This window comes from Aquarana catesbeiana, linkage group LG04 (genome assembly GCF_042186555.1).
Source record: "Aquarana catesbeiana isolate 2022-GZ linkage group LG04, ASM4218655v1, whole genome shotgun sequence".
Taxonomy (NCBI): Eukaryota; Metazoa; Chordata; class Amphibia; order Anura; family Ranidae; genus Aquarana; species Aquarana catesbeiana.
This window is the reverse complement of record NC_133327.1, coordinates 2,101,017-2,126,608: the sequence shown is the minus strand read 5'-3', so window position 1 is coordinate 2,126,608 and position 25,592 is coordinate 2,101,017. Positions and strand designations below refer to the sequence as shown.

The window sequence follows — 25,592 nt, the reverse complement described above, 5'->3', positions numbered from 1 at the left end:
CAGACCCCCTTAAATTTTTCACTCTTTGTTATATTGCAGCCATTTGCTAAAAATCATTTGGGTTCTTTTTTTCCCCTCATTAATGTACACACAGCACCCCATATAGACAGAAAAACACAGAATTGTTGACATTTCTGCAGATTTATTTAAAAAGAAAAACTGAAATATCACATGGTCCTAAGTATTCAGACCCTTTGCTCAGTATTTAGTAGAAGCACCCTTTTGATCTAATGTAGCCATGAGTCTTTTTGGGAAAGATGCAACAAGTTTTGCACACCTGGATTTGGGGATCCTCTGCCATTCCTCCTTGCAGATCCTCTCCAGTTCTGTCAGGTTGGATGGTAAACGTTGGTGGACAGCCATTTTTAGGTCTCTCCAGAGATGCTCAATTGGGTTTAAGTCAGGGCTCTGGCTGGGCCATTCAAGAACAGTCACAGAGTTGTTGTGAAGCCACTCCTTCATTATTTTAGCTGTGTGCTTAGGGTCATTGTCTTGTTGGAAGGTAAACCTTCGGCCCAGTCTGAGGTCCTGAGCACTCTAGAGAAGGTTTTCGTCCAGGATATCCCTGTACTTGGCCGCATTCATCTTTCCCTCGATTGCAACCAGTCGTCCTGTCCCTGCAGCTGAAAAAACCCCCACAGCATGATGCTGCCACCACCATGCTTCACTGTTGGGACTGTATTGGACAGGGGATGAGCAGTGTCTGGTTTTCTCCACACATACCACTTAGAATTAAGGCCAAAAAGTTCCATCTTGGTCTCATCAGACCAAAGAATCTTATTTCTCACCATCTTGGAGTCCTTCAGGTGTTTTTTAGCAAACTCCATGCGGGCTTTCATGTGTCTTGCACTGAGGAGAGGCTTCCGTCAGGCCACTCTGCCATAAAGCCCCGACTGGTGGAGGGCTGCAGTGATCGTTGACTTTCTACAACTTTCTCCCATCTCCCGACTGCATCTCTGGAGCTCAGCCACAGTGATCTTTGGGTTCTTCTTTACCTCTCTCACCAAGGCTCTTCTCCCCCAATAGCTCAGTTTGGCCGGACAGCCAGCTCTAGGAAGGGTTCTGGTCGTCCCAAATGTCTTCCATTTAAGGATTATGGAGGCCACTGTGCTCTTAGGAACCTTAAGTGCAGCAGAAATTTTTGTAACCTTGGCCAGATCTGTGCCTTGCCATTATTCTGTCTCTGAGCTCTTCAGGCAGTTCCTTTGACCTCATGATTCTCATTCGCTCTGACATGCACCGTGAGCTGTAAGGTCTTATATAGACAGGCGTGTGGCTTTCCTAATCAAGTCCAATCAGTATAATCAAACACAGCTGGACTCAAATGAAAGTGTAGAACCATCTCAAGGATGATCAGAAGAAACGGACAGCACCTGAGTTAAATATATGAGTGACATAGCAAAGGGTCTGAATACTTAGGACCATGTGATATTTCAGTTTTTTTTTTTTTAATAAATCTGCAAAAATGTCAACAATTCTGTGTTTTTCTGTCAATATGGGGTGCTGTGTGTACATTAATGAGGAAAAAAAGAAAAAACTTAAAAAAAACTTAAATGATTTTAGCAAATGGCTGCAACATAACAAAGAGTGAAAAATGTAAGGGGGTCTGAATACTTTCTGTCTGTAAATATATATTCTTATGTTAGCATAATTGGATAATGAAAGTCAGTACAGCTTCACCTCATTCACTAAGCTAAGTGAAAATTCCCTTTGCAAAAAGAAAAATGTCCCCAGCTTAGCAAACAAGGTGAAGCTGGGCTGATTTCCATCATCCAATCATGTGTCAGCAAAAATCCTTTTACATTCGTATGACTGAGTATTTTTGCTAAGTGAATTTTTATTTTTTCTCACCTCATTCACTTTTTAAAAGACTAAGATAAATGGAAATGCACTATGGAATTGAACATGCTCTACCCCGTAGTGAACTGGAAGTAAATTAGCCCATGTCTCCAGTACACCAACACAGCTTTACTAGCCACTGTATCATCTTTTTCCTTTATGGCTTCTCTATACATGCAGCAGCCCTCAGAGGAATGATCCGCAGCGGAGGCATTATCTTGACTCCTCGCCATCTGTTTTAACCCTTTAAAGCTCACAGCACAATCCTATGCACTGCACATGGTTGCAGGGTGGCCCCATTAAATGGGTCATGCGCAACAGGAGGTACTGCTCAACGAACCTGCCAGAGGGTTTAATTCTTGCCATCACAACTGCAGCATGTGTAGATCCCTGGCTACTTCTTTTGTTTTTGTTTAAGGGGGAATGGTTGGGAGGGCTGTAAAAATGTGGCTATAATATGTATTTTTACTGCCCTCCCGAACCACAAGTGTAATAAGACCTTTCTCTGCTGTGATCATTTTTACCAAACTAACAATTAAAATTGAAACCGAAAATGCAGGATGCACTTAGCCAAGTCTGAAACCGAAAATGACAGTTTAAAAAAAATATTTATATTTTTATATATAAATTGTATTATATTTGACTTTTTAATTATTATCATCAATTTAAATTAATAAAAATTTATTGTTGGCCATTATTGGCACCTCTAGTGCAAGAAAAGCTCAAGAAAAATGCAGTCTGCAGTCTCTAAACATCTCTTGTATCGTGTCCTCAGTCTAACCATCTCTTGTATCACGTCTGCAATAACTTACTTAAACACACTGCTAATAGTATTAGCAAAACTTCCGTTTGGTGCACCTCTAGCAGACATGATACAGGAGATGGCCAGAGACTGCAGACATGATACAAAAGATCAATGCAGCCTCACCTGTGCCTGTCAGATGCAGCCTCACCAGTGCCCGTCAGATACAGCCTCACCAGTGCCCGTCAGATGCAGCCTCACCAGTGCCCGTCAGATGCAGCCTCACCAGTGCCCGTCAGATGCAGCCTCACCAGTGCCCGTCAGATGCAGCCTCACCAGTGCCCGTCAGATGCAGCCTCACCAGTGCCCGTCAGATGCAGCCTCACCAGTGCCCGTCAGATGCAGCCTCACCAGTGCCCGTCAGATGCAGCCTCACCAGTGCCCGTCAGATACAGCCTCACCAGTGCCCGTCAGATGCAGCCTCACCAGTGCCCTTCAGATGCAGCCTCACCAGTGCCCGTCAGATGCAGCCTCACCAGTGCCCGTCAGATGCAGCCTCACCAGTGCCCGTCAGATGCAGCCTCACCAGTGCCCGTCAGATGCAGCCTCACCAGTGCCCGTCAGATGCAGCCTCACCAGTGCCCGTCAGATGCAGCCTCACCAGTGCCCGTCAGATGCAGCCTCACCAGTGCCCGTCAGATGCAGCCTCACCAGTGCCCGTCAGATGCAGCCTCACCAGTGCCCGTCAGATGCAGCCTCACCAGTGCCCGTCAGATGCAGCCTCACCAGTGCCCGTCAGATACAGCCTCACCAGTGCCCGTCAGATGCAGCCTCACCAGTGCCCGAATCAGAGCGGTGATCTCCCTCTGTGTTATGGAGCTGGATTTGAATTTCCCGGTGATACATCACACTGATTCAATCTCCCGGCATTGGATCAGCGTGCCGTTTATTACAGGAGACGGGACATTGTTACTGGAGCTGCCTGGACAATTCAGCTCCGTGACATAGAGGGAGATCGCTGCTCTGCGCGAGGAGAGGAGGAGGGAGGAGAAGACTGACTGAGCAGCCAGGATGACACCCCCACAATGTGCAGCAGCTGAGGCAGACCCCGCCCCCTTTTTGATGCCATTATTAGCACCTTTTCTTCTTTTGGCCGCATGCCGAAAACAAAGTTTTTGGCCGATATGTTTCGGCGGGCCGAAGTTTTGGTGCACCACTACTAAAAATGGATAACAGCGGTCCAATATCTAAGTAAAGTTGCTAAGCAATACGTTTTAGCAGTTATACGTGTAAAGAAAATAAAACAATACTTACTGTTCTTGCTTCTTGCAAAATGTTATCGATGTCCTGCAATGTAAAGGAGCAATAAATGAATAGATACACACACAAATTGTAGAAATTTTAAAGACATTGGTATGTTATGAATTGACACCAGGAGCAAAAAGCTGAAAGTTCTTACCTGTCAGAATTGCAGAGGGGAAAAAGAGACAAAAATAATCAATATTTCACAATCCACCGTCATGGATATTCGTAGATTTAGGAATCGTGAAAAAGCAGTAAAAGCACTTTAGAACTGAACCCTGTAGCTGCAGGCACTGAGAAGTAATTATTTCTCAAAGTTTACAGAGGAAAACACTTTCACTTTTATTTAGGCAGCTCAGCTCACTCTGTATCTCCCAGCAGTGACTTGTCAGCATGACAGCCTTCTAATCTATAATGTAAACACAGAGCAGGTGCCCAGGAAGAGGGGTAGAGAGCAGAGTGCTGAGACTTAGGCCCCTTTCACACGATCGGACCGTTCAGGTCCACCTGTCAGTTTTGACGGCGGACCTGAACGGGCGCTCCATGTTAGCCTATGGAGCGACGGATGTCAACAGAGACATGTCCGCTGACATCCGACCCGGTCCGATCCGCAAAAAGCAGACGAATGGCCCTACGTCCGGATCCGTCGCTGGCGGATCGGTTCGGGTGAGATCTGATGAAAAGGGACATGCTGTCCGTTTTCATCCGATCCCTCCATAGGCAGCAGCGGCGCCTGACAAGCCCCTCCCCGCTCAGTGAGCAGAGAGGGACCTGTCATCCGCCGGCTCAGCGGAGATCAACGGAGAGATCTCCCGCTGAGCCGGCGGACCGAGGTGGGCTCCGTGGAAGTGGAGTCCGCCTCGTGTGAATGAGGGCTTAAACTTTGGGCAAATTTCTTTTCCCCATGCAGTGGGCCTGTGCCCGCACTGCATTGGTCCACTGCTCGTTTTTTCTAGGGGTGAGCAGAAAGTTTATACTCACCTGATCCGCCGATCATCCAAAAAAAAAACGTGCTCCCCCACAGTGCAGTGGTGGACTATTCTAGGAGCCGCAAAGACTGGTCTTGTGCGGGGAGGATTGGCAGGTCAGGTAAGTACAGTATATCTATATCTCCGTTGTCCTCTCCCCTAATACAAAACGAGCGGCTAACCCGTGCAGTGCGGGCACGGTCCTACTGCACAGGTAAAAATAAAATGCCTGGGAGTTTTCCTTTGACTTCACTGCTTCTATTGTAAACTCTAAGCCCCCATTCACACCGATGTGACTTGTCATGCAATTTGACAGTTCCAAATCCCTTGACAAGTCGCACCCTATTGTCAACAATGGGACTGTTCAAAGCGGTGTGACTCAGACTATGTGGTGCTGCATTGATTTTTTTAAAAAAGATTCCTGCACTATTTTTTGCGATTTAAGGTTTGACTTGCATAGCCATCTCTGCATGAAGTCGCACAGATGTCAGGCAAGACTGAAATTGCACTGACCTGCGGCATTGAAACCGTGCTACTTTAAGTGAAGTAGCATGATTTCAAAGTCACATTCAGTGTGAACCAGGGCTAAAGGATTAGTTCACCTTTACTTTTCCCAAAAATGTCCCAATACATCACAGTGTCTTTAAAGGAGAAGTTCAGCCTGGGCTAGTTTGGCTGGGCTTCTCCACTGGGTCACAAGAGTGCAATTCGTTTTGCACTCCTGTGACCCGTTTTTAGCAGAGAGCACTTTGAAGTCCGACATTCTTCCCACTGACCCCCAACGTAGAGGGACATTCTTCCCACTGACCACCAATGTAAGGGGACATTCTTCCCACTGACCACCAATGTAAGGGGACATTCTTCCCACTGACCACCAATGTAAGGGGACATGCTTCCCACTGACCACCAATGTAGGGGGACATTCTTCCCACTGACCACCAATGTAAAGGGACATTCTTCCCACTGACCATCAATGTAAGGGGACTTTCTTTCCACTGACCCCCATTGTAGGGGGGACATTCTTCCCACTGACCCCCCAATGTAGAGGGACATTCTTCCCACTGACCATCAATGTAAGGGGACATTCTTCCCACTGACCACCAATGTAAGGGGACATTCTTCCCACTGACCACCAATGTAAGGGGACATGCTTCCCACTGACCACCAATGTAGGGGGACATTCTTTCCACTGACCACCAATGTAGGGGGACATTCTTCCCACTGACCCCCAACGTAGAGGGACATTCTTCCCACTGACCACCAATGTAAGGGGACATTCTTCCCACTGACCACCAATGTAAGGGGACATTCTTCCCACTGACCACCAATGTAAGGGGACATTCTTCCCACTGACCACCAATGTAAGGGGACATGCTTCCCACTGACCACCAATGTAGGGGGACATTCTTCCCACTGACCACCAATGTAGGGGGACATTCTTCCCACTGACCACCAATGTAAGGGGACATGCTTCCCACTGACCACCAATGTAAGGGGACATTCTTCCCACTGACCACCAATGTAAGGGGACATTCTTCCCACTGACCACCAATGTAAGGGGACATTCTTCCCACTGACCACCAATGTAAGGGGACATTCTTCCCACTGACCACCAATGTAAGGGGACATTCTTCCCACTGACCACCAATGTAAGGGGACATTCTTCCCACTGACCAGCAATGTAAGAGGGACATTCTTCCCACTGACCACCAATGTAAAGGGACATTCTTCCCACTGACCATCAATGTAAGGGGACTTTCTTTCCACTGACCCCCATTGTAGGGGGGACATTCTTCCCACTGACCCCCCAATGTAGAGGGACATTCTTCCCACTGACCATCAATGTAAGGGGTCATTCTTTCTACTGACCCCCAAAGTATGGGGACATTCTTCCCACTGACCATCAATGTAAGGGGAAATTCTTCCCACTGACCCCCCATGTAAGGGGACATTCTTCCCACTGACCACCAATGTAAGGGGACATTCTTCCCACTGACCACCAATGTAAGGGGACATTCTTCCCACTGACCCCCAATGTAAGGGGACATTCTTCCCACTGACCCCCAATGTAAGGGGACATTCTTCCCACTGACCTCCAATTTAAAGGGACACTACAATTTTCACTTTCGGCGTCTCTTTTCTGGCCATTAGTATTATTCTTTTCATCCCATGATTACTACTAAAAATAATTTGGTTGGATAGATAAGGGTAATCTTTTCTGGGTGTCAAATACTCAAACAGGTGTGCCACAATGCATATTGTTTCCTTTATTATTATCTGTAAAGATCTGATCACACTCATGTACCTTACGCTGTAGATATAATAATGTTTATCGGGGGTTCCCTGAGACCTGGAGATTATTTCAGGGGTTCCTCTGCTGTAAGGTGGAGAACGTCTACTCTCGGGTTGTAGATAACGGAAAATTTGCCTCCTCCTATTCCTTCTGTATTGAACTATATTATAATTGTACTGTCCCCCCATCTACATCGTAAAGCGCTGCGTAAACTGTTGGCACTATATAAATCCCGCATAATATAATAATGCTCTCATATATATCTGGAATATTCCTGTCCTGGTTGCAATCCATGGCAGGATACATGGGGCAGATCGCTCCGTATGCTACCATGTGGGCACCAGAAAAACCGAATATTTAAATATTGTCATTGGAAAATAAAAGTCAGCTGATCACATGATTGGCCGGGCCAGCAATGATTCAATCAATTTGGAATTGTCAGCCCTATACACCCCAGGGGAAGAGCTGTGTTACTGTGATAACTGCACATTACAGAAGCATGGAAGGAGAGAGCAATGAATAGGACTCTCACCTGATTAAATTCTGCAGCAGACAGGTGACAGTGACAGTCCACCATCCCCCCATTCAGCTCCATCCCGGCTCCCCGAGCAAGAACTTCCAGACATCTGTCAGTCTCCAGCTCAGCATGGACTCTCACTGCACATGCGCCTCCCCAGCCACCAGCACCGCCCTCCATCTTTGTACACCCGTTCTTACAGACCTAGCGACATAAATTCCAAAATTGTAACTTTTATTCCGGTAAAACTAATTTTACTCGAGGTAACTGTATTCAAAAAATGTCCTCCAAAAAGTTATTTGTGTTTTATTTCAAGTACTGGCAACTGTCGGGTGTAGTAAAATGGCGATTTTTCCGTTTTAGCTGTCAGCTGGTTATTCACTTTATTTTATTTTTTTGTTACTAAATTATTTTAAATATATCAATTACAAGGCTGTATGGAAGCAAGTTCGTTAGAAATAGTAATAAATAAAGATTGGGAGTAGCAAGATGGCGACTGTCCGACTTCCGGTGCGCATTTGTACAGGGAAAAATACCGAAATATGCTGTGATGTTCGTTTGTAAAGAATGCTTAATAATATTCTAATACGTACAGAGTAATAACTCTGTAGAAAAATATGAAAGCAAGCCGTCCCTTCAACCTACACGGAACGAATGTGTTAGGGACGGTTCCCGGGGGTGCAGATTTGGAACGGGACTTCCGGCGCGGGGCTTTCCGGTTTTTGAAAATGGCGGCAAATGTTGACAGTCCGAAGCGAAGGAGTCTCCGCTTACAGGATACGAGAGTGGCCGCTGAGAACGGACCAGCTTCCTCCTTCTCCCCAGGGGCCCGGGGCCCCGCAGAGCTCAGGACTTCCGGTAATGCAAGGAGCCTGTCTGCGGAGAAGAGGAGGGCAGGCACAGAGAGACAGGAGGGGTGTTGTGCCGAGAATGGCTTCCCCGTCGAAATCTGTTCCCCCTGTCTCTCGGCGGAGATCGGAACTCCGCCTCTCCAGCCCTCTGCACTACCGCTCCTCCTACTCTTCCCCGAATGCTAATCATCCTTCTACCGTCCCCGCCCCCGTGCGCGTCCCCGTGCGCGTCCCCTGTACAATATTAGTCTATCCACACAAATATATATGTATATATTATCACTCCTATATATGTATATATTATCACTCCTATATATGTATATATTATCACTCCTATATATGTATATATTATCACTCCTTATAAAATATATATCTGGTACAATATTATTATATACATACACACATATAGATATTATATATATATATATAAACTATACACATGTCATCATTATTATCCCTTCATATTAATGTGTCTAATTTATTCTTACCCCTCCTACGTCTTCATTAGTATCCCCGCCTATTATTTAATATTATTTATTGAACACTGGAAATTCTCCCCACAGTCCCTATTATTATTATTATTATTATTATTATTCCTACCACCTATTATATATCTATCAGTATACACGTCATCATTATCATCTCTTCCTATTATTTTATCTAATTTTTTTATTGCCCCTCCTATTATTTTATTTATTATTACACCTCCTATTATTTTATATTCATTGTTAATCCTTCTATTATTTTATATTATTGTTACACCTTCTATTCATTTTATCTAATTTATTATTACCCCCTCCCAGTGGCAGATGGTGCTGAAAATTTTTTTGGGGGGGCGCAAACAAACTGAAAAAATCGGAAAAAAAAAATCTTTAAACACAGCCACTGTGCACATCTGTTTCTCTGACTGCTCTACTCTTTGTATCGATCATCCTCACTCTTCCTTCTTACCCCAGACCCTTTCTATCCAGGGGAAGCGGATTTTGATAGCAAGCTGACTATTGCTATCGAATCTGGTTCCCCCTCCCAATATAGCTTCCACAGCATTTCAAGGGTTAAAAACACTTGTATATGGCTTCTCTGACTGCTCTACTCTTTGTATAAATCATCCTCACTCTTCTTTCTTACCCCAGACCCTTTCTGTCCAGGGGAATCGGATTTTGATAGCAAGCTGACTATTGCTATCGAATCTGGTTCCCCCTCCCAATATAGCTTCCACAGCATTTCAAGGGTTAAAAACACTTGTATATGGCTTCTCTGACTGCTCTACTCTTTGTATAAATCATCCTCACTCTTCTTTCTTACCCCAGACCCTTTCTGTCCAGGGGAAGCGGATTTTGATAGCAAGCTGACTATTGCTATCGAATCTGGTTCCCCCTCCCAATATAGCTTCCACAGCATTTCAGGGGTTAAAAACACTTGTATATGGCTTCCCTGACTGCTCTACTCTTTGTATCAATAATCCCCATTCTTCCTTCTTACCCCAGACTCTTTCTATCCAGGGGAAGCGGATTTTGATAGCGAGTTGACTCTTGCTATCAGATCTGGTTCCCCCTCCCAAAACAGCTTGCACGGTATTTCAGGGGTTAAAAAGACTTGTATATGGCTTCTCTGACTGCTCTACTCTTTGTATCAATCATCCTCACTCTTCTTTCTTACCCCAGACTCTTTCTATCCAGGGAAAGCGGATTTTGATAGCGAGTTGACTCTTGCTATCAGATCTGGTTCCCCCTCCCAAAACAGCTTGCACGGTATTTCAGGGGTTAAAAAGACTTGTATATGGCTTCTCTGACTGCTCTACTCTTTGTATCAATCATCCTCACTCTTCTTTCTTACCCCAGACTCTTTCTATCCAGGGAAAGCGGATTTTGATAGCGAGTTGACTCTTGCTATCAGATCTGGTTCCCCCTCCCAAAACAGCTTGCACGGTATTTCAGGGGTTAAAAAGACTTGTATATGGCTTCTCTGACTGCTCTACTCTTTGTATAAATCATCCTCACTCTTCCTTCTTACCCCAGACCCTTTCTGTCCAGGGGAAGCGGATTTTGATAGCAAGCTGACTATTGCTATCGAATCTGGTTCCCCCTCCCAAAATAGCTTCCACAGCATTTCAAGGGTTAAAAACACTTGTATATGGCTTCTCTGACTGCTCTACTCTTTGTATCAATCATCCTTAGCCTTCCTTCTTACCCCAGACCCTTTCTGTCCAGGGGAATCGGATTTTGATAGCAAGCTGACTTTTGCTATCAAATCTGGTTCCCCCTCCCAATATAGCTTCCACAGCATTTCAAGGGTTAAAAACACTTGTATATGGCTTCTCTGACTGCTCTACTCTTTGTATCAATCATCCTCACTCTTCTTTCTTACCCCAGACCCTTTCTGTCCAGGGGAAGCGGATTTTGATAGCAAGCTGACTATTGCTATTGAATCTGGTTCCCCCTCCCAAAACAGCTTGCACGGTATTTCAGGGGTTAAAAAGACTTGTATATGGCTTCTCTGACTGCTCTACTCTTTGTATCAATCATCCCCATTCTTCCTTCTTACCCCAGACTCTTTCTATCCAGGGAAAGCGGATTTTGATAGCGAGTTGACTCTTGCTATCAGATCTGGTTCCCCCTCCCAAAACAGCTTGCACGGTATTTCAGGGGTTAAAAAGACTTGTATATGGCTTCTCTGACTGCTCTACTCTTTGTATCAATCATCCTTAGCCTTCCTTCTTACCCCAGACCCTTTCTGTCCAGGGGAATCAGATTTTGATAGCAAGCTGACTATTGCTATCGAATCTGGTTCCCCCTCCCAAAATAGCTTCCACAGCATTTCAAGGGTTAAAAACACTTGTATATGGTTTCTCTGACTGCTCTACTCTTTGTATAAATCATCCTCACTCTTCTTTCTTACCCCAGACCCTTTCTATCCAGGGAAAGCGGATTTTGATAGCGAGTTGACTCTTGCTATCGGATCTGGTTCCCCCTCCCAATATAGCTTCCACAGCATTTCAAGGGTTAAAAACACTTGTATATGGTTTCTCTGACTGCTCTACTCTTTGTATAAATCATCCTCACTCTTCTTTCTTACCCCAGACCCTTTCTATCCAGGGAAAGCGGATTTTGATAGCGAGTTGACATTTGCTATCAGATCTGGTTCCCCCTCCCAAAACAGCTTGCACGGTATTTCAGGGGTTAAAAAGACTTGTATATGGCTTCTCTGACTGCTCTACTCTTTGTATAAATCATCCTCACTCTTCCTTCTTACCCCAGACCCTTTCTGTCCAGGGGAAGCGGATTTTGATAGCAAGCTGACTATTGCTATCGGATCTGGTTCCCCCTCCCAAAATAGCTTCCACAGCATTTCAAGGGTTAAAAACACTTGTATATGGCTTCTCTGACTGCTCTACTCTTTGTATCAATCATCCCCATTCTTCCTTCTTACCCCAGACTCTTTCTATCCAGGGGAAGCGGATTTTGATAGCGAGTTGACTCTTGCTATCAGATCTGGTTCCCCCTCCCAAAACAGCTTGCACGGTATTTCAGGGGTTAAAAAGACTTGTATATGGCTTCTCTGACTGCTCTACTCTTTGTATCAATCATCCCCATTCTTCCTTTTTACCCCAGACCCTTTCTGTCCAGGGGAAGCGGATTTTGATAGCAAGCTGACTTTTGCTATCAAATCTGGTTCCCCCTCCCAATATAGCTTCCACAGCATTTCAAGGGTTAAAAACACTTGTATATGGCTTCTCTGACTGCTCTACTCTTTGTATCAATCATCCTCACTCTTCTTTCTTACCCCAGACTCTTTCTATCCAGGGAAAGCGGATTTTGATAGCGAGTTGACATTTGCTATCAGATCTGGTTCCCCCTCCCAAAACAGCTTGCACGGTATTTCAGGGGTTAAAAAGACTTGTATATGGCTTCTCTGACTGCTCTACTCTTTGTATAAATCATCCTCACTCTTCTTTCTTACCCCAGACTCTTTCTGTCCAGGGGAAGCGGATTTTGATAGCGAGTTGACTCTTGCTATCGGATCTGGTTCCCCCTCCCAATATAGCTTCCACAGCATTTCAACGGTTAAAAACACTTGTATATGGCTTCTCTGACTGCTCTACTCTTTGTATAAATCATCCCCATTCTTCCTTTTTACCCCAGACCCTTTCTGTCCAGGGGAAGCGGATTTTGATAGCAAGTTGACTATTGCTATCGAATCTGGTTCCCCCTCCCAAAATAGCTTCCACATCATTTCAAGGGTTAAAAACACTTGTATATGGCTTCTCTGACTGCTCTACTCTTTGTATAAATCATCCTCACTCTTCTTTCTTACCCCAGACCCTTTCTGTCCAGGGGAAGCGGATTTTGATAGCAAGCTGACTATTGCTATCGAATCTGGTTCCCCCTCCCAATATAGCTTCCACAGCATTTCAAGGGTTAAAAAGACTTGTATATGGCTTCTCTGACTGCTCTACTCTTTGTATCAATCATCCCCATTCTTCTTTCTTACCCCAGACTTTTTCTATCCAGGGGAAGCGGATTTTGATAGCGAGTTGACTATTGCTATCGAATCTGGTTCCCCCTCCCAATATAGCTTCCACATCATTTCAAGGGTTAAAAACACTTGTATATGGCTTCTCTGACTGCTCTACTCTTTGTATAAATCATCCTCACTCTTCTTTCTTACCCCAGACCCTTTCTGTCCAGGGGAAGCGGATTTTGATAGCAAGCTGACTATTGCTATCGAATCTGGTTCCCCCTCCCAATATAGCTTCCACAGCATTTCAGGGGTTAAAAACACTTGTATATGGCTTCCCTGACTGCTCTACTCTTTGTATCAATCATCCCCATTCTTCCTTCTTACCCCAGACTCTTTCTATCCAGGGAAAGCGGATTTTGATAGCGAGTTGACTCTTGCTATCAGATCTGGTTCCCCCTCCCAAAACAGCTTGCACGGTATTTCAGGGGTTAAAAAGACTTGTATATGGCTTCTCTGACTGCTCTACTCTTTGTATAAATCATCCTCACTCTTCCTTCTTACCCCAGACCCTTTCTGTCCAGGGGAAGCGGATTTTGATAGCAAGCTGACTATTGCTATCGGATCTGGTTCCCCCTCCCAATATAGCTTCCACAGCATTTCAAGGGTTAAAAACACTTGTATATGGCTTCTCTGACTGCTCTACTCTTTGTATAAATCATCCCCATTCTTCCTTCTTACCCCAGACCCTTTCTATCCAGGGAAAGCGGATTTTGATAGCGAGTTGACTCTTGCTATCAGATCTGGTTCCCCCTCCCAAAACAGCTTGCACGGTATTTCAGGGGTTAAAAAGACTTGTATATGGCTTCTCTGACTGTTCTACTCTTTGTATCAATCATCCTCACTCTTCTTTCTTACCCCAGACTCTTTCTATCCAGGGAAAGCGGATTTTGATAGCGAGTTGACTCTTGCTATCGGATCTAGTTCCCCCTCCCAATATAGCTTCCACAGCATTTCAAGGGTTAAAAACACTTGTATATGGCTTCTCTGACTGCTCTACTCTTTGTATCAATCATCCCCATTCTTCCTTCTTACCCCAGACTCTTTCTATCCAGGGAAAGCGGATTTTGATAGCGAGTTGACTCTTGCTATCAGATCTGGTTCCCCCTCCCAAAACAGTTTGCACGGTATTTCAGGGGTTAAAAAGACTTGTATATGGCTTCTCTGACTGTTCTACTCTTTGTATCAATCATCCTCACTCTTCTTTCTTACCCCAGACTCTTTCTATCCAGGGGAAGCGGATTTTGATAGCGAGTTGACTCTTGCTATCGGATCTGGTTCCCCCTCCCAATATAGCTTCCACAGCATTTCAAGGGTTAAAAACACTTGTATATGGCTTCTCTGACTGCTCTACTCTTTGTATCAATCATCCCCATTCTTCCTTCTTACCCCAGACTCTTTCTATCCAGGGGAAGCGGATTTTGATAGCGAGTTGACTCTTGCTATCGGATCTGGTTCCCCTCCCAATATAGCTTCCACAGCATTTCAAGGGTTAAAAACACTTGTATATGGCTTCTCTGACTGCTCTACTCTTTGTATCAATCATCCTCACTCTTCTTTCTTACCCCAGACCCTTTCTATCCAGGGGAAGCGGATTTTGATAGCGAGTTGACATTTGCTATCAGATCTGGTTCCCCCTCCCAAAACAGCTTGCACGGTATTTCAGGGGTTAAAAAGACTTGTATATGGCTTCTCTGACTGTTCTACTCTTTGTATCAATCATCCTTAGCCTTCCTTCTTACCCCAGACCCTTTCTGTCCAGGGGAATCAGATTTTGATAGCAAGCTGACTATTGCTATCGAATCTGGTTCCCCCTCCCAAAATAGCTTCCACAGCATTTCAAGGGTTAAAAACACTTGTATATGGCTTCTCTGACTGCTCTACTCTTTGTATAAATCATCCTCACTCTTCTTTCTTACCCCAGACCCTTTCTGTCCAGGGGAAGCGGATTTTAATAGCAAGCTGACTATTGCTATCGAATCTGGTTCCCCCTCCCAATATAGCTTCCACAGCATTTCAAGGGTTAAAAACACTTGTATATGGCTTCTCTGACTGCTCTACTCTTTGTATCAATCATCCCCATTCTTCCTTCTTACCCCAGACCCTTTCTATCCAGGGAAAGCGGATTTTGATAGCGAGTTGACTCTTGCTATCAGATCTGGTTCCCCCTCCCAAAACAGCTTGCACGGTATTTCAGGGGTTAAAAAGACTTGTATATGGCTTCTCTGACTGCTCTACTCTTTGTATAAATCATCCTCACTCTTCTTTCTTACCCCAGACTCTTTCTATCCAGGGAAAGCGGATTTTGATAGCGAGTTGACTCTTGCTATCAGATCTGGTTCCCCCTCCCAAAACAGCTTGCACGGTATTTCAGGGGTTAAAAAGACTTGTATATGGCTTCTCTGACTGCTCTACTCTTTGTATAAATCATCCTCACTCTTCCTTCTTACCCCAGACTCTTTCTGTCCAGGGGAAGCGGATTTTGATAGCGAGTTGACTCTTGCTATCGGATCTGGTTCCCCCTCCCAATATAGCTTCCACAGCATTTCAAGGGTTAAAAACACTTGTATATGGCTTCTCTGACTGCTCTACTCTTTGTATCAATCATCCCCATTCTTCCTTCTTACCCCAGACTCTTTCTATCCAGGGGAAGCGGATTTTGATAGCGAGTTGACATTTGCTATCAGATCTGGTTCCCCCTCCCAAAACAGCTTGCACGGTATTTCAGGGGTTAAAAAGACTTGTATATGGCTTCTCTGACTGCTCTACTCTTTGTATCAATCATCCTCACTCTTCTTTCTTACCCCAGACCCTTTCTGTCCAGGGGAAGCAGATTTTGATAGCAAGCTGACTATTGCTATCGAATCTGGTTCCCCCTCCCAATATAGCTTCCACAGCATTTCAAGGGTTAAAAAGACTTGTATATGGCTTCTCTGACTGCTCTACTCTTTGTATCAATCATCCCCATTCTTCTTTCTTACCCCAGACTTTTTCTATCCAGGGGAAGCGGATTTTGATAGCAAGCTGACTATTGCTATCGAATCTGGTTCCCCCTCCCAATATAGCTTCCACAGCATTTCAGGGGTTAAAAACACTTGTATATGGCTTCCCTGACTGCTCTACTCTTTGTATCAATCATCCCCATTCTTCCTTCTTACCCCAGACTCTTTCTATCCAGGGAAAGCGGATTTTGATAGCGAGTTGACTCTTGCTATCAGATCTGGTTCCCCCTCCCAAAACAGCTTGCACGGTATTTCAGGGGTTAAAAAGACTTGTATATGGCTTCTCTGACTGCTCTACTCTTTGTATAAATCATCCTCACTCTTCCTTCTTACCCCAGACCCTTTCTGTCCAGGGGAAGCGGATTTTGATAGCAAGCTGACTATTGCTATCGGATCTGGTTCCCCCTCCCAATATAGCTTCCACAGCATTTCAAGGGTTAAAAACACTTGTATATGGCTTCTCTGACTGCTCTACTCTTTGTATAAATCATCCCCATTCTTCCTTCTTACCCCAGACCCTTTCTATCCAGGGAAAGCGGATTTTGATAGCGAGTTGACTCTTGCTATCAGATCTGGTTCCCCCTCCCAAAACAGCTTGCCCGGTATTTCAGGGGTTAAAAAGACTTGTATATGGCTTCTCTGACTGTTCTACTCTTTGTATCAATCATCCTCACTCTTCTTTCTTACCCCAGACTCTTTCTATCCAGGGAAAGCGGATTTTGATAGCGAGTTGACTCTTGCTATCGGATCTAGTTCCCCCTCCCAATATAGCTTCCACAGCATTTCAAGGGTTAAAAACACTTGTATATGGCTTCTCTGACTGCTCTACTCTTTGTATCAATCATCCCCATTCTTCCTTCTTACCCCAGACTCTTTCTATCCAGGGAAAGCGGATTTTGATAGCGAGTTGACTCTTGCTATCAGATCTGGTTCCCCCTCCCAAAACAGTTTGCACGGTATTTCAGGGGTTAAAAAGACTTGTATATGGCTTCTCTGACTGTTCTACTCTTTGTATCAATCATCCTCACTCTTCTTTCTTACCCCAGACCCTTTCTGTCCAGGGGAAGCGGATTTTGATAGCAAGCTGACTATTGCTATCGGATCTGGTTCCCCCTCCCAAAATAGCTTCCACAGCATTTCAAGGGTTAAAAACACTTGTATATGGCTTCTCTGACTGCTCTACTCTTTGTATCAATCATCCTCACTCTTCTTTCTTACCCCAGACCCTTTCTGTCCAGGGGAAGCGGATTTTGATAGCAAGCTGACTATTGCTATCGGATCTGGTTCCCCCTCCCAAAATAGCTTCCACAGCATTTCAAGGGTTAAAAACACTTGTATATGGCTTCTCTGACTGCTCTACTCTTTGTATCAATCATCCTCACTCTTCTTTCTTACCCCAGACCCTTTCTGTCCAGGGGAAGCGTATTTTGATAGCAAGCTGACTATTGCTATCGAATCTGGTTCCCCCTCCCAAAATAGCTTCCACAGCATTTCAAGGGTTAAAAAGACTTGTATATGGCTTCTCTGACTGCTCTACTCTTTGTATCAATCATCCTCACTCTTCCTTCTTACCCCAGACTCTTTCTATCCAGGGGAAGCGGATTTTGATAGCGAGTTGACTCTTGCTATCGGATCTGGTTCCCCCTCCCAATATAGCTTCCACAGCATTTCAAGGGTTAAAAACACTTGTATATGGCTTCTCTGACTGCTCTACTCTTTGTATCAATCATCCCCATTCTTCCTTCTTACCCCAGACTCTTTCTATCCAGGGGAAGCGGATTTTGATAGCGAGTTGACTCTTGCTATCGGATCTGGTTCCCCTCCCAATATAGCTTCCACAGCATTTCAAGGGTTAAAAACACTTGTATATGGCTTCTCTGACTGCTCTACTCTTTGTATCAATCATCCTCACTCTTCTTTCTTACCCCAGACCCTTTCTATCCAGGGGAAGCGGATTTTGATAGCGAGTTGACATTTGCTATCAGATCTGGTTCCCCCTCCCAAAACAGCTTGCACGGTATTTCAGGGGTTAAAAAGACTTGTATATGGCTTCTCTGACTGCTCTACTCTTTGTATCAATCATCCTCACTCTTCTTTCTTACCCCAGACCCTTTCTGTCCAGGGGAAGCGGATTTTGATAGCAAGCTGACTATTGCTATCGGATCTGGTTCCCCCTCCCAATATAGCTTCCACAGCATTTCAAGGGTTAAAAACACTTGTATATGGCTTCTCTGACTGCTCTACTCTTTGTATCAATCATCCTCACTCTTCTTTCTTACCCCAGACCCTTTCTATCCAGGGGAAGCGGATTTTGATAGCGAGTTGACATTTGCTATCAGATCTGGTTCCCCCTCCCAAAACAGCTTGCACGGTATTTCAGGGGTTAAAAAGACTTGTATATGGCTTCTCTGACTGCTCTACTCTTTGTATCAATCATCCTCACTCTTCTTTCTTACCCCAGACCCTTTCTGTCCAGGGGAAGCGGATTTTGATAGCAAGCTGACTATTGCTATCGAATCTGGTTCCCCCTCCCAATATAGCTTCCACAGCATTTCAAGGGTTAAAAACACTTGTATATGGCTTCTCTGACTGCTCTACTCTTTGTATCAATCATCCTTAGCCTTCCTTCTTACCCCAGACCCTTTCTGTCCAGGGGAATCAGATTTTGATAGCAAGCTGACTATTGCTATCGAATCTGGTTCCCCCTCCCAAAATAGCTTCCACAGCATTTCAAGGGTTAAAAACACTTGTATATGGCTTCTCTGACTGCTCTACTCTTTGTATAAATCATCCCCATTCTTCCTTCTTACCCCAGACTCTTTCTATCCAGGGAAAGCGGATTTTGATAGCGAGTTGACTCTTGCTATCAGATCTGGTTCCCCCTCCCAAAACAGCTTGCACGGTATTTCAGGGGTTAAAAAGACTTGTATATGGCTTCTCTGACTGCTCTACTCTTTGTATAAATCATCCTCACTCTTCCTTCTTACCCCAGACCCTTTCTGTCCAGGGGAAGCGGATTTTGATAGCAAGCTGACTATTGCTATCGAATCTGGTTCCCCCTCCCAAAATAGCTTCCACAGCATTTCAAGGGTTAAAAACACTTGTATATGGCTTCTCTGACTGCTCTACTCTTTGTATCAATCATCCTTAGCCTTCCTTCTTACCCCAGACCCTTTCTGTCCAGGGGAATCGGATTTTGATAGCAAGCTGACTTTTGCTATCAAATCTGGTTCCCCCTCCCAATATAGCTTCCACAGCATTTCAAGGGTTAAAAACACTTGTATATGGCTTCTCTGACTGCTCTACTCTTTGTATCAATCATCCTCACTCTTCTTTCTTACCCCAGACCCTTTCTGTCCAGGGGAAGCGGATTTTGATAGCAAGCTGACTATTGCTATTGAATCTGGTTCCCCCTCCCAAAACAGCTTGCACGGTATTTCAGGGGTTAAAAAGACTTGTATATGGCTTCTCTGACTGCTCTACTCTTTGTATCAATCATCCCCATTCTTCCTTCTTACCCCAGACTCTTTCTATCCAGGGAAAGCGGATTTTGATAGCGAGTTGACTCTTGCTATCAGATCTGGTTCCCCCTCCCAAAACAGCTTGCACGGTATTTCAGGGGTTAAAAAGACTTGTATATGGCTTCTCTGACTGCTCTACTCTTTGTATCAATCATCCTTAGCCTTCCTTCTTACCCCAGACCCTTTCTGTCCAGGGGAATCAGATTTTGATAGCAAGCTGACTATTGCTATCGAATCTGGTTCCCCCTCCCAAAATAGCTTCCACAGCATTTCAAGGGTTAAAAACACTTGTATATGGTTTCTCTGACTGCTCTACTCTTTGTATAAATCATCCTCACTCTTCTTTCTTACCCCAGACCCTTTCTATCCAGGGAAAGCGGATTTTGATAGCGAGTTGACTCTTGCTATCGGATCTGGTTCCCCCTCCCAATATAGCTTCCACAGCATTTCAAGGGTTAAAAACACTTGTATATGGTTTCTCTGACTGCTCTACTCTTTGTATAAATCATCCTCACTCTTCTTTCTTACCCCAGACCCTTTCTATCCAGGGAAAGCGGATTTTGATAGCGAGTTGACATTTGCTATCAGATCTGGTTCCCCCTCCCAAAACAGCTTGCACGGTATTTCAGGGGTTAAAAAGACTTGTATATGGCTTCTCTGACTGCTCTACTCTTTGTATAAATCATCCTCACTCTTCCTTCTTACCCCAGACCCTTTCTGTCCAGGGGAAGCGGATTTTGATAGCAAGCTGACTATTGCTATCGGATCTGGTTCCCCCTCCCAAAATAGCTTCCACAGCATTTCAAGGGTTAAAAACACTTGTATATGGTTTCTCTGACTGCTCTACTCTTTGTATAAATCATCCTCACTCTTCTTTCTTACCCCAGACCCTTTCTATCCAGGGAAAGCGGATTTTGATAGCGAGTTGACTCTTGCTATCGGATCTGGTTCCCCCTCCCAATATAGCTTCCACAGCATTTCAAGGGTTAAAAACACTTGTATATGGTTTCTCTGACTGCTCTACTCTTTGTATAAATCATCCTCACTCTTCTTTCTTACCCCAGACCCTTTCTATCCAGGGAAAGCGGATTTTGATAGCGAGTTGACATTTGCTATCAGATCTGGTTCCCCCTCCCAAAACAGCTTGCACGGTATTTCAGGGGTTAAAAAGACTTGTATATGGCTTCTCTGACTGCTCTACTCTTTGTATAAATCATCCCCATTCTTCCTTTTTACCCCAGACCCTTTCTGTCCAGGGGAAGCGGATTTTGATAGCAAGCTGACTTTTGCTATCAAATCTGGTTCCCCCTCCCAATATAGCTTCCACAGCATTTCAAGGGTTAAAAACACTTGTATATGGCTTCTCTGACTGCTCTACTCTTTGTATCAATCATCCTCACTCTTCTTTCTTACCCCAGACTCTTTCTATCCAGGGAAAGCGGATTTTGATAGCGAGTTGACATTTGCTATCAGATCTGGTTCCCCCTCCCAAAACAGCTTGCACGGTATTTCAGGGGTTAAAAAGACTTGTATATGGCTTCTCTGACTGCTCTACTCTTTGTATAAATCATCCTCACTCTTCTTTCTTACCCCAGACTCTTTCTGTCCAGGGGAAGCGGATTTTGATAGCGAGTTGACTATTGCTATCGAATCTGGTTCCCCCTCCCAATATAGCTTCCACATCATTTCAAGGGTTAAAAACACTTGTATATGGCTTCTCTGACTGCTCTACTCTTTGTATAAATCATCCTCACTCTTCTTTCTTACCCCAGACCCTTTCTGTCCAGGGGAAGCGGATTTTGATAGCAAGCTGACTATTGCTATCGAATCTGGTTCCCCCTCCCAATATAGCTTCCACAGCATTTCAAGGGTTAAAAAGACTTGTATATGGCTTCTCTGACTGCTCTACTCTTTGTATCAATCATCCCCATTCTTCTTTCTTACCCCAGACTTTTTCTATCCAGGGGAAGCGGATTTTGATAGCGAGTTGACATTTGCTATCAGATCTGGTTCCCCCTCCCAAAACAGCTTGCACGGTATTTCAGGGGTTAAAAAGACTTGTATATGGCTTCTCTGACTGCTCTACTCTTTGTATAAATCATCCTCACTCTTCTTTCTTACCCCAGACCCTTTCTATCCAGGGAAAGCGGATTTTGATAGCGAGTTGACTCTTGCTATCGGATCTGGTTCCCCCTCCCAATATAGCTTCCACAGCATTTCAAGGGTTAAAAACACTTGTATATGGTTTCTCTGACTGCTCTACTCTTTGTATCAATCATCCTCACTCTTCTTTCTTACCCCAGACTCTTTCTATCCAGGGAAAGCGGATTTTGATAGCGAGTTGACATTTGCTATCAGATCTGGTTCCCCCTCCCAAAACAGCTTGCACGGTATTTCAGGGGTTAAAAAGACTTGTATATGGCTTCTCTGACTGCTCTACTCTTTGTATAAATCATCCTCACTCTTCTTTCTTACCCCAGACTCTTTCTGTCCAGGGGAAGCGGATTTTGATAGCGAGTTGACTATTGCTATCGGATCTGGTTCCCCCTCCCAATATAGCTTCCACAGCATTTCAAGGGTTAAAAACACTTGTATATGGCTTCTCTGACTGCTCTACTCTTTGTATAAATCATCCCCATTCTTCCTTTTTACCCCAGACCCTTTCTGTCCAGGGGAAGCGGATTTTGATAGCAAGTTGACTATTGCTATCGAATCTGGTTCCCCCTCCCAAAATAGCTTCCACATCATTTCAAGGGTTAAAAACACTTGTATATGGCTTCTCTGACTGCTCTACTCTTTGTATAAATCATCCTCACTCTTCTTTCTTACCCCAGACCCTTTCTGTCCAGGGGAAGCGGATTTTGATAGCAAGCTGACTATTGCTATCGAATCTGGTTCCCCCTCCCAATATAGCTTCCACAGCATTTCAAGGGTTAAAAAGACTTGTATATGGCTTCTCTGACTGCTCTACTCTTTGTATCAATCATCCCCATTCTTCTTTCTTACCCCAGACTTTTTCTATCCAGGGGAAGCGGATTTTGATAGCGAGTTGACTATTGCTATCGAATCTGGTTCCCCCTCCCAATATAGCTTCCACATCATTTCAAGGGTTAAAAACACTTGTATATGGCTTCTCTGACTGCTCTACTCTTTGTATAAATCATCCTCACTCTTCTTTCTTACCCCAGACCCTTTCTGTCCAGGGGAAGCGGATTTTGATAGCAAGCTGACTATTGCTATCGAATCTGGTTCCCCCTCCCAATATAGCTTCCACAGCATTTCAGGGGTTAAAAACACTTGTATATGGCTTCCCTGACTGCTCTACTCTTTGTATCAATCATCCCCATTCTTCCTTCTTACCCCAGACTCTTTCTATCCAGGGAAAGCGGATTTTGATAGCGAGTTGACTCTTGCTATCAGATCTGGTTCCCCCTCCCAAAACAGCTTGCACGGTATTTCAGGGGTTAAAAAGACTTGTATATGGCTTCTCTGACTGCTCTACTCTTTGTATCAATCATCCTCACTCTTCCTTCTTACCCCAGACCCTTTCTGTCCAGGGGAAGCGGATTTTGATAGCAAGCTGACTATTGCTATCGGATCTGGTTCCCCCTCCCAATATAGCTTCCACAGCATTTCAAGGGTTAAAAACACTTGTATATGGCTTCTCTGACTGCTCTACTCTTTGTATAAATCATCCCCATTCTTCCTTCTTACCCCAGACCCTTTCTATCCAGGGAAAGCGGATTTTGATAGCGAGTTGACTCTTGCTATCAGATCTGGTTCCCCCTCCCAAAACAGTTTGCACGGTATTTCAGGGGTTAAAAAGACTTGTATATGGCTTCTCTGACTGTTCTACTCTTTGTATCAATCATCCTCACTCTTCTTTCTTACCCCAGACCCTTTCTGTCCAGGGGAAGCGGATTTTGATAGCAAGCTGACTATTGCTATCGGATCTGGTTCCCCCTCCCAAAATAGCTTCCACAGCATTTCAAGGGTTAAAAACACTTGTATATGGCTTCTCTGACTGCTCTACTCTTTGTATCAATCATCCTCACTCTTCTTTCTTACCCCAGACCCTTTCTGTCCAGGGGAAGCGGATTTTGATAGCAAGCTGACTATTGCTATCGGATCTGGTTCCCCCTCCCAAAACAGTTTGCACGGTATTTCAGGGGTTAAAAAGACTTGTATATGGCTTCTCTGACTGTTCTACTCTTTGTATCAATCATCCTCACTCTTCTTTCTTACCCCAGACCCTTTCTGTCCAGGGGAAGCGGATTTTGATAGCAAGCTGACTCTTGCTATCGGATCTGGTTCCCCCTCCCAATATAGCTTCCACAGCATTTCAAGGGTTAAAAACACTTGTATATGGCTTCTCTGACTGCTCTACTCTTTGTATCAATCATCCCCATTCTTCCTTCTTACCCCAGACTCTTTCTATCCAGGGGAAGCGGATTTTGATAGCGAGTTGACTCTTGCTATCGGATCTGGTTCCCCTCCCAATATAGCTTCCACAGCATTTCAAGGGTTAAAAACACTTGTATATGGCTTCTCTGACTGCTCTACTCTTTGTATCAATCATCCTCACTCTTCTTTCTTACCCCAGACCCTTTCTATCCAGGGGAAGCGGATTTTGATAGCGAGTTGACATTTGCTATCAGATCTGGTTCCCCCTCCCAAAACAGCTTGCACGGTATTTCAGGGGTTAAAAAGACTTGTATATGGCTTCTCTGACTGCTCTACTCTTTGTATAAATCATCCTCACTCTTCCTTCTTACCCCAGACTCTTTCTGTCCAGGGGAAGCGGATTTTGATAGCGAGTTGACTCTTGCTATCGGATCTGGTTCCCCCTCCCAATATAGCTTCCACAGCATTTCAAGGGTTAAAAACACTTGTATATGGCTTCTCTGACTGCTCTACTCTTTGTATCAATCATCCTCACTCTTCTTTCTTACCCCAGACCCTTTCTGTCCAGGGGAAGCGGATTTTGATAGCAAGCTGACTATTGCTATTGAATCTGGTTACCCCTCCCAAAACAGCTTGCACGGTATTTCAGGGGTTAAAAAGACTTGTATATGGCTTCTCTGACTGCTCTACTCTTTGTATCAATCATCCCCATTCTTCCTTTTTACCCCAGACTCTTTCTATCCAGGGGAAGCGGATTTTGATAGCGAGTTGACTCTTGCTATCGGATCTGGTTCCCCCTCCCAATATAGCTTCCACAGCATTTCAAGGGTTAAAAACACTTGTATATGGCTTCTCTGACTGCTCTACTCTTTGTATCAATCATCCCCATTCTTCCTTCTTACCCCAGACTCTTTCTATCCAGGGAAAGCGGATTTTGATAGCGAGTTGACATTTGCTATCAGATCTGGTTCCCCCTCCCAAAACAGCTTGCACGGTATTTCAGGGGTTAAAAAGACTTGTGTATGGCTTCTCTGACTGCTCTACTCTTTGTATCAATCATCCTCACTCTTCTTTCTTACCCCAGACCCTTTCTGTCCAGGGGAAGCGGATTTTAATAGCAAGCTGACTATTGCTATCGAATCTGGTTCCCCCTCCCAATATAGCTTCCACAGCATTTCAAGGGTTAAAAACACTTGTATATGGCTTCTCTGACTGCTCTACTCTTTGTATCAATCATCCTCACTCTTCTTTCTTACCCCAGACCCTTTCTGTCCAGGGGAATCGGATTTTGATAGCAAGCTGACTATTGCTATCGAATCTGGTTCCCCCTCCCAAAATAGCTTCCACAGCATTTCAAGGGTTAAAAAGACTTGTATATGGCTTCTCTGACTGCTCTACTCTTTGTATCAATCATCCTCACTCTTCTTTCTTACCCCAGACTCTTTCTATCCAGGGAAAGCGGATTTTGATAGCGAGTTGACTCTTGCTATCAGATCTGGTTCCCCCTCCCAAAACAGCTTGCACGGTATTTCAGGGGTTAAAAAGACTTGTATATGGCTTCTCTGACTGCTCTACTCTTTGTATAAATCATCCTCACTCTTCCTTCTTACCCCAGACCCTTTCTGTCCAGGGGAA

At 44.5% G+C, this 25,592-nt stretch overlaps 2 protein-coding genes across 10 annotated transcripts in view; one reads left to right on the top strand and one right to left on the bottom strand.

Moving 5' to 3' along the window:
- LOC141138995 (putative deoxyribonuclease tatdn3-B) overlaps positions 1–8,692 on the bottom strand; it is a 28,830-nt gene extending 20,138 nt beyond the window's left edge. For 2 of the 6 annotated variants that reach the window (XM_073624748.1, XM_073624752.1), the window contains exons 1-3: positions 8,307–8,678; positions 7,677–7,865; positions 3,896–3,928 (exon numbers count right to left, since the gene is read on the bottom strand). In XM_073624748.1, coding sequence (XP_073480849.1) covers positions 3,896–3,928; positions 7,677–7,841 — 198 coding nt within the window. In that variant the 5' untranslated portion in view covers positions 7,842–7,865; positions 8,307–8,678. Of the gene's footprint in view, positions 1–3,895; positions 3,929–7,676; positions 7,866–8,254 lie in introns of all 6 variants that reach the window. The other 4 variants (XM_073624754.1, XM_073624753.1, XM_073624749.1 and 1 more) reach the window with 4 other exon arrangements.
- Positions 1–25,592, top strand: part of KHK (ketohexokinase) — a 213,405-nt gene that overhangs the window by 68,524 nt on the left and 119,289 nt on the right. The window lies entirely within an intron of this gene.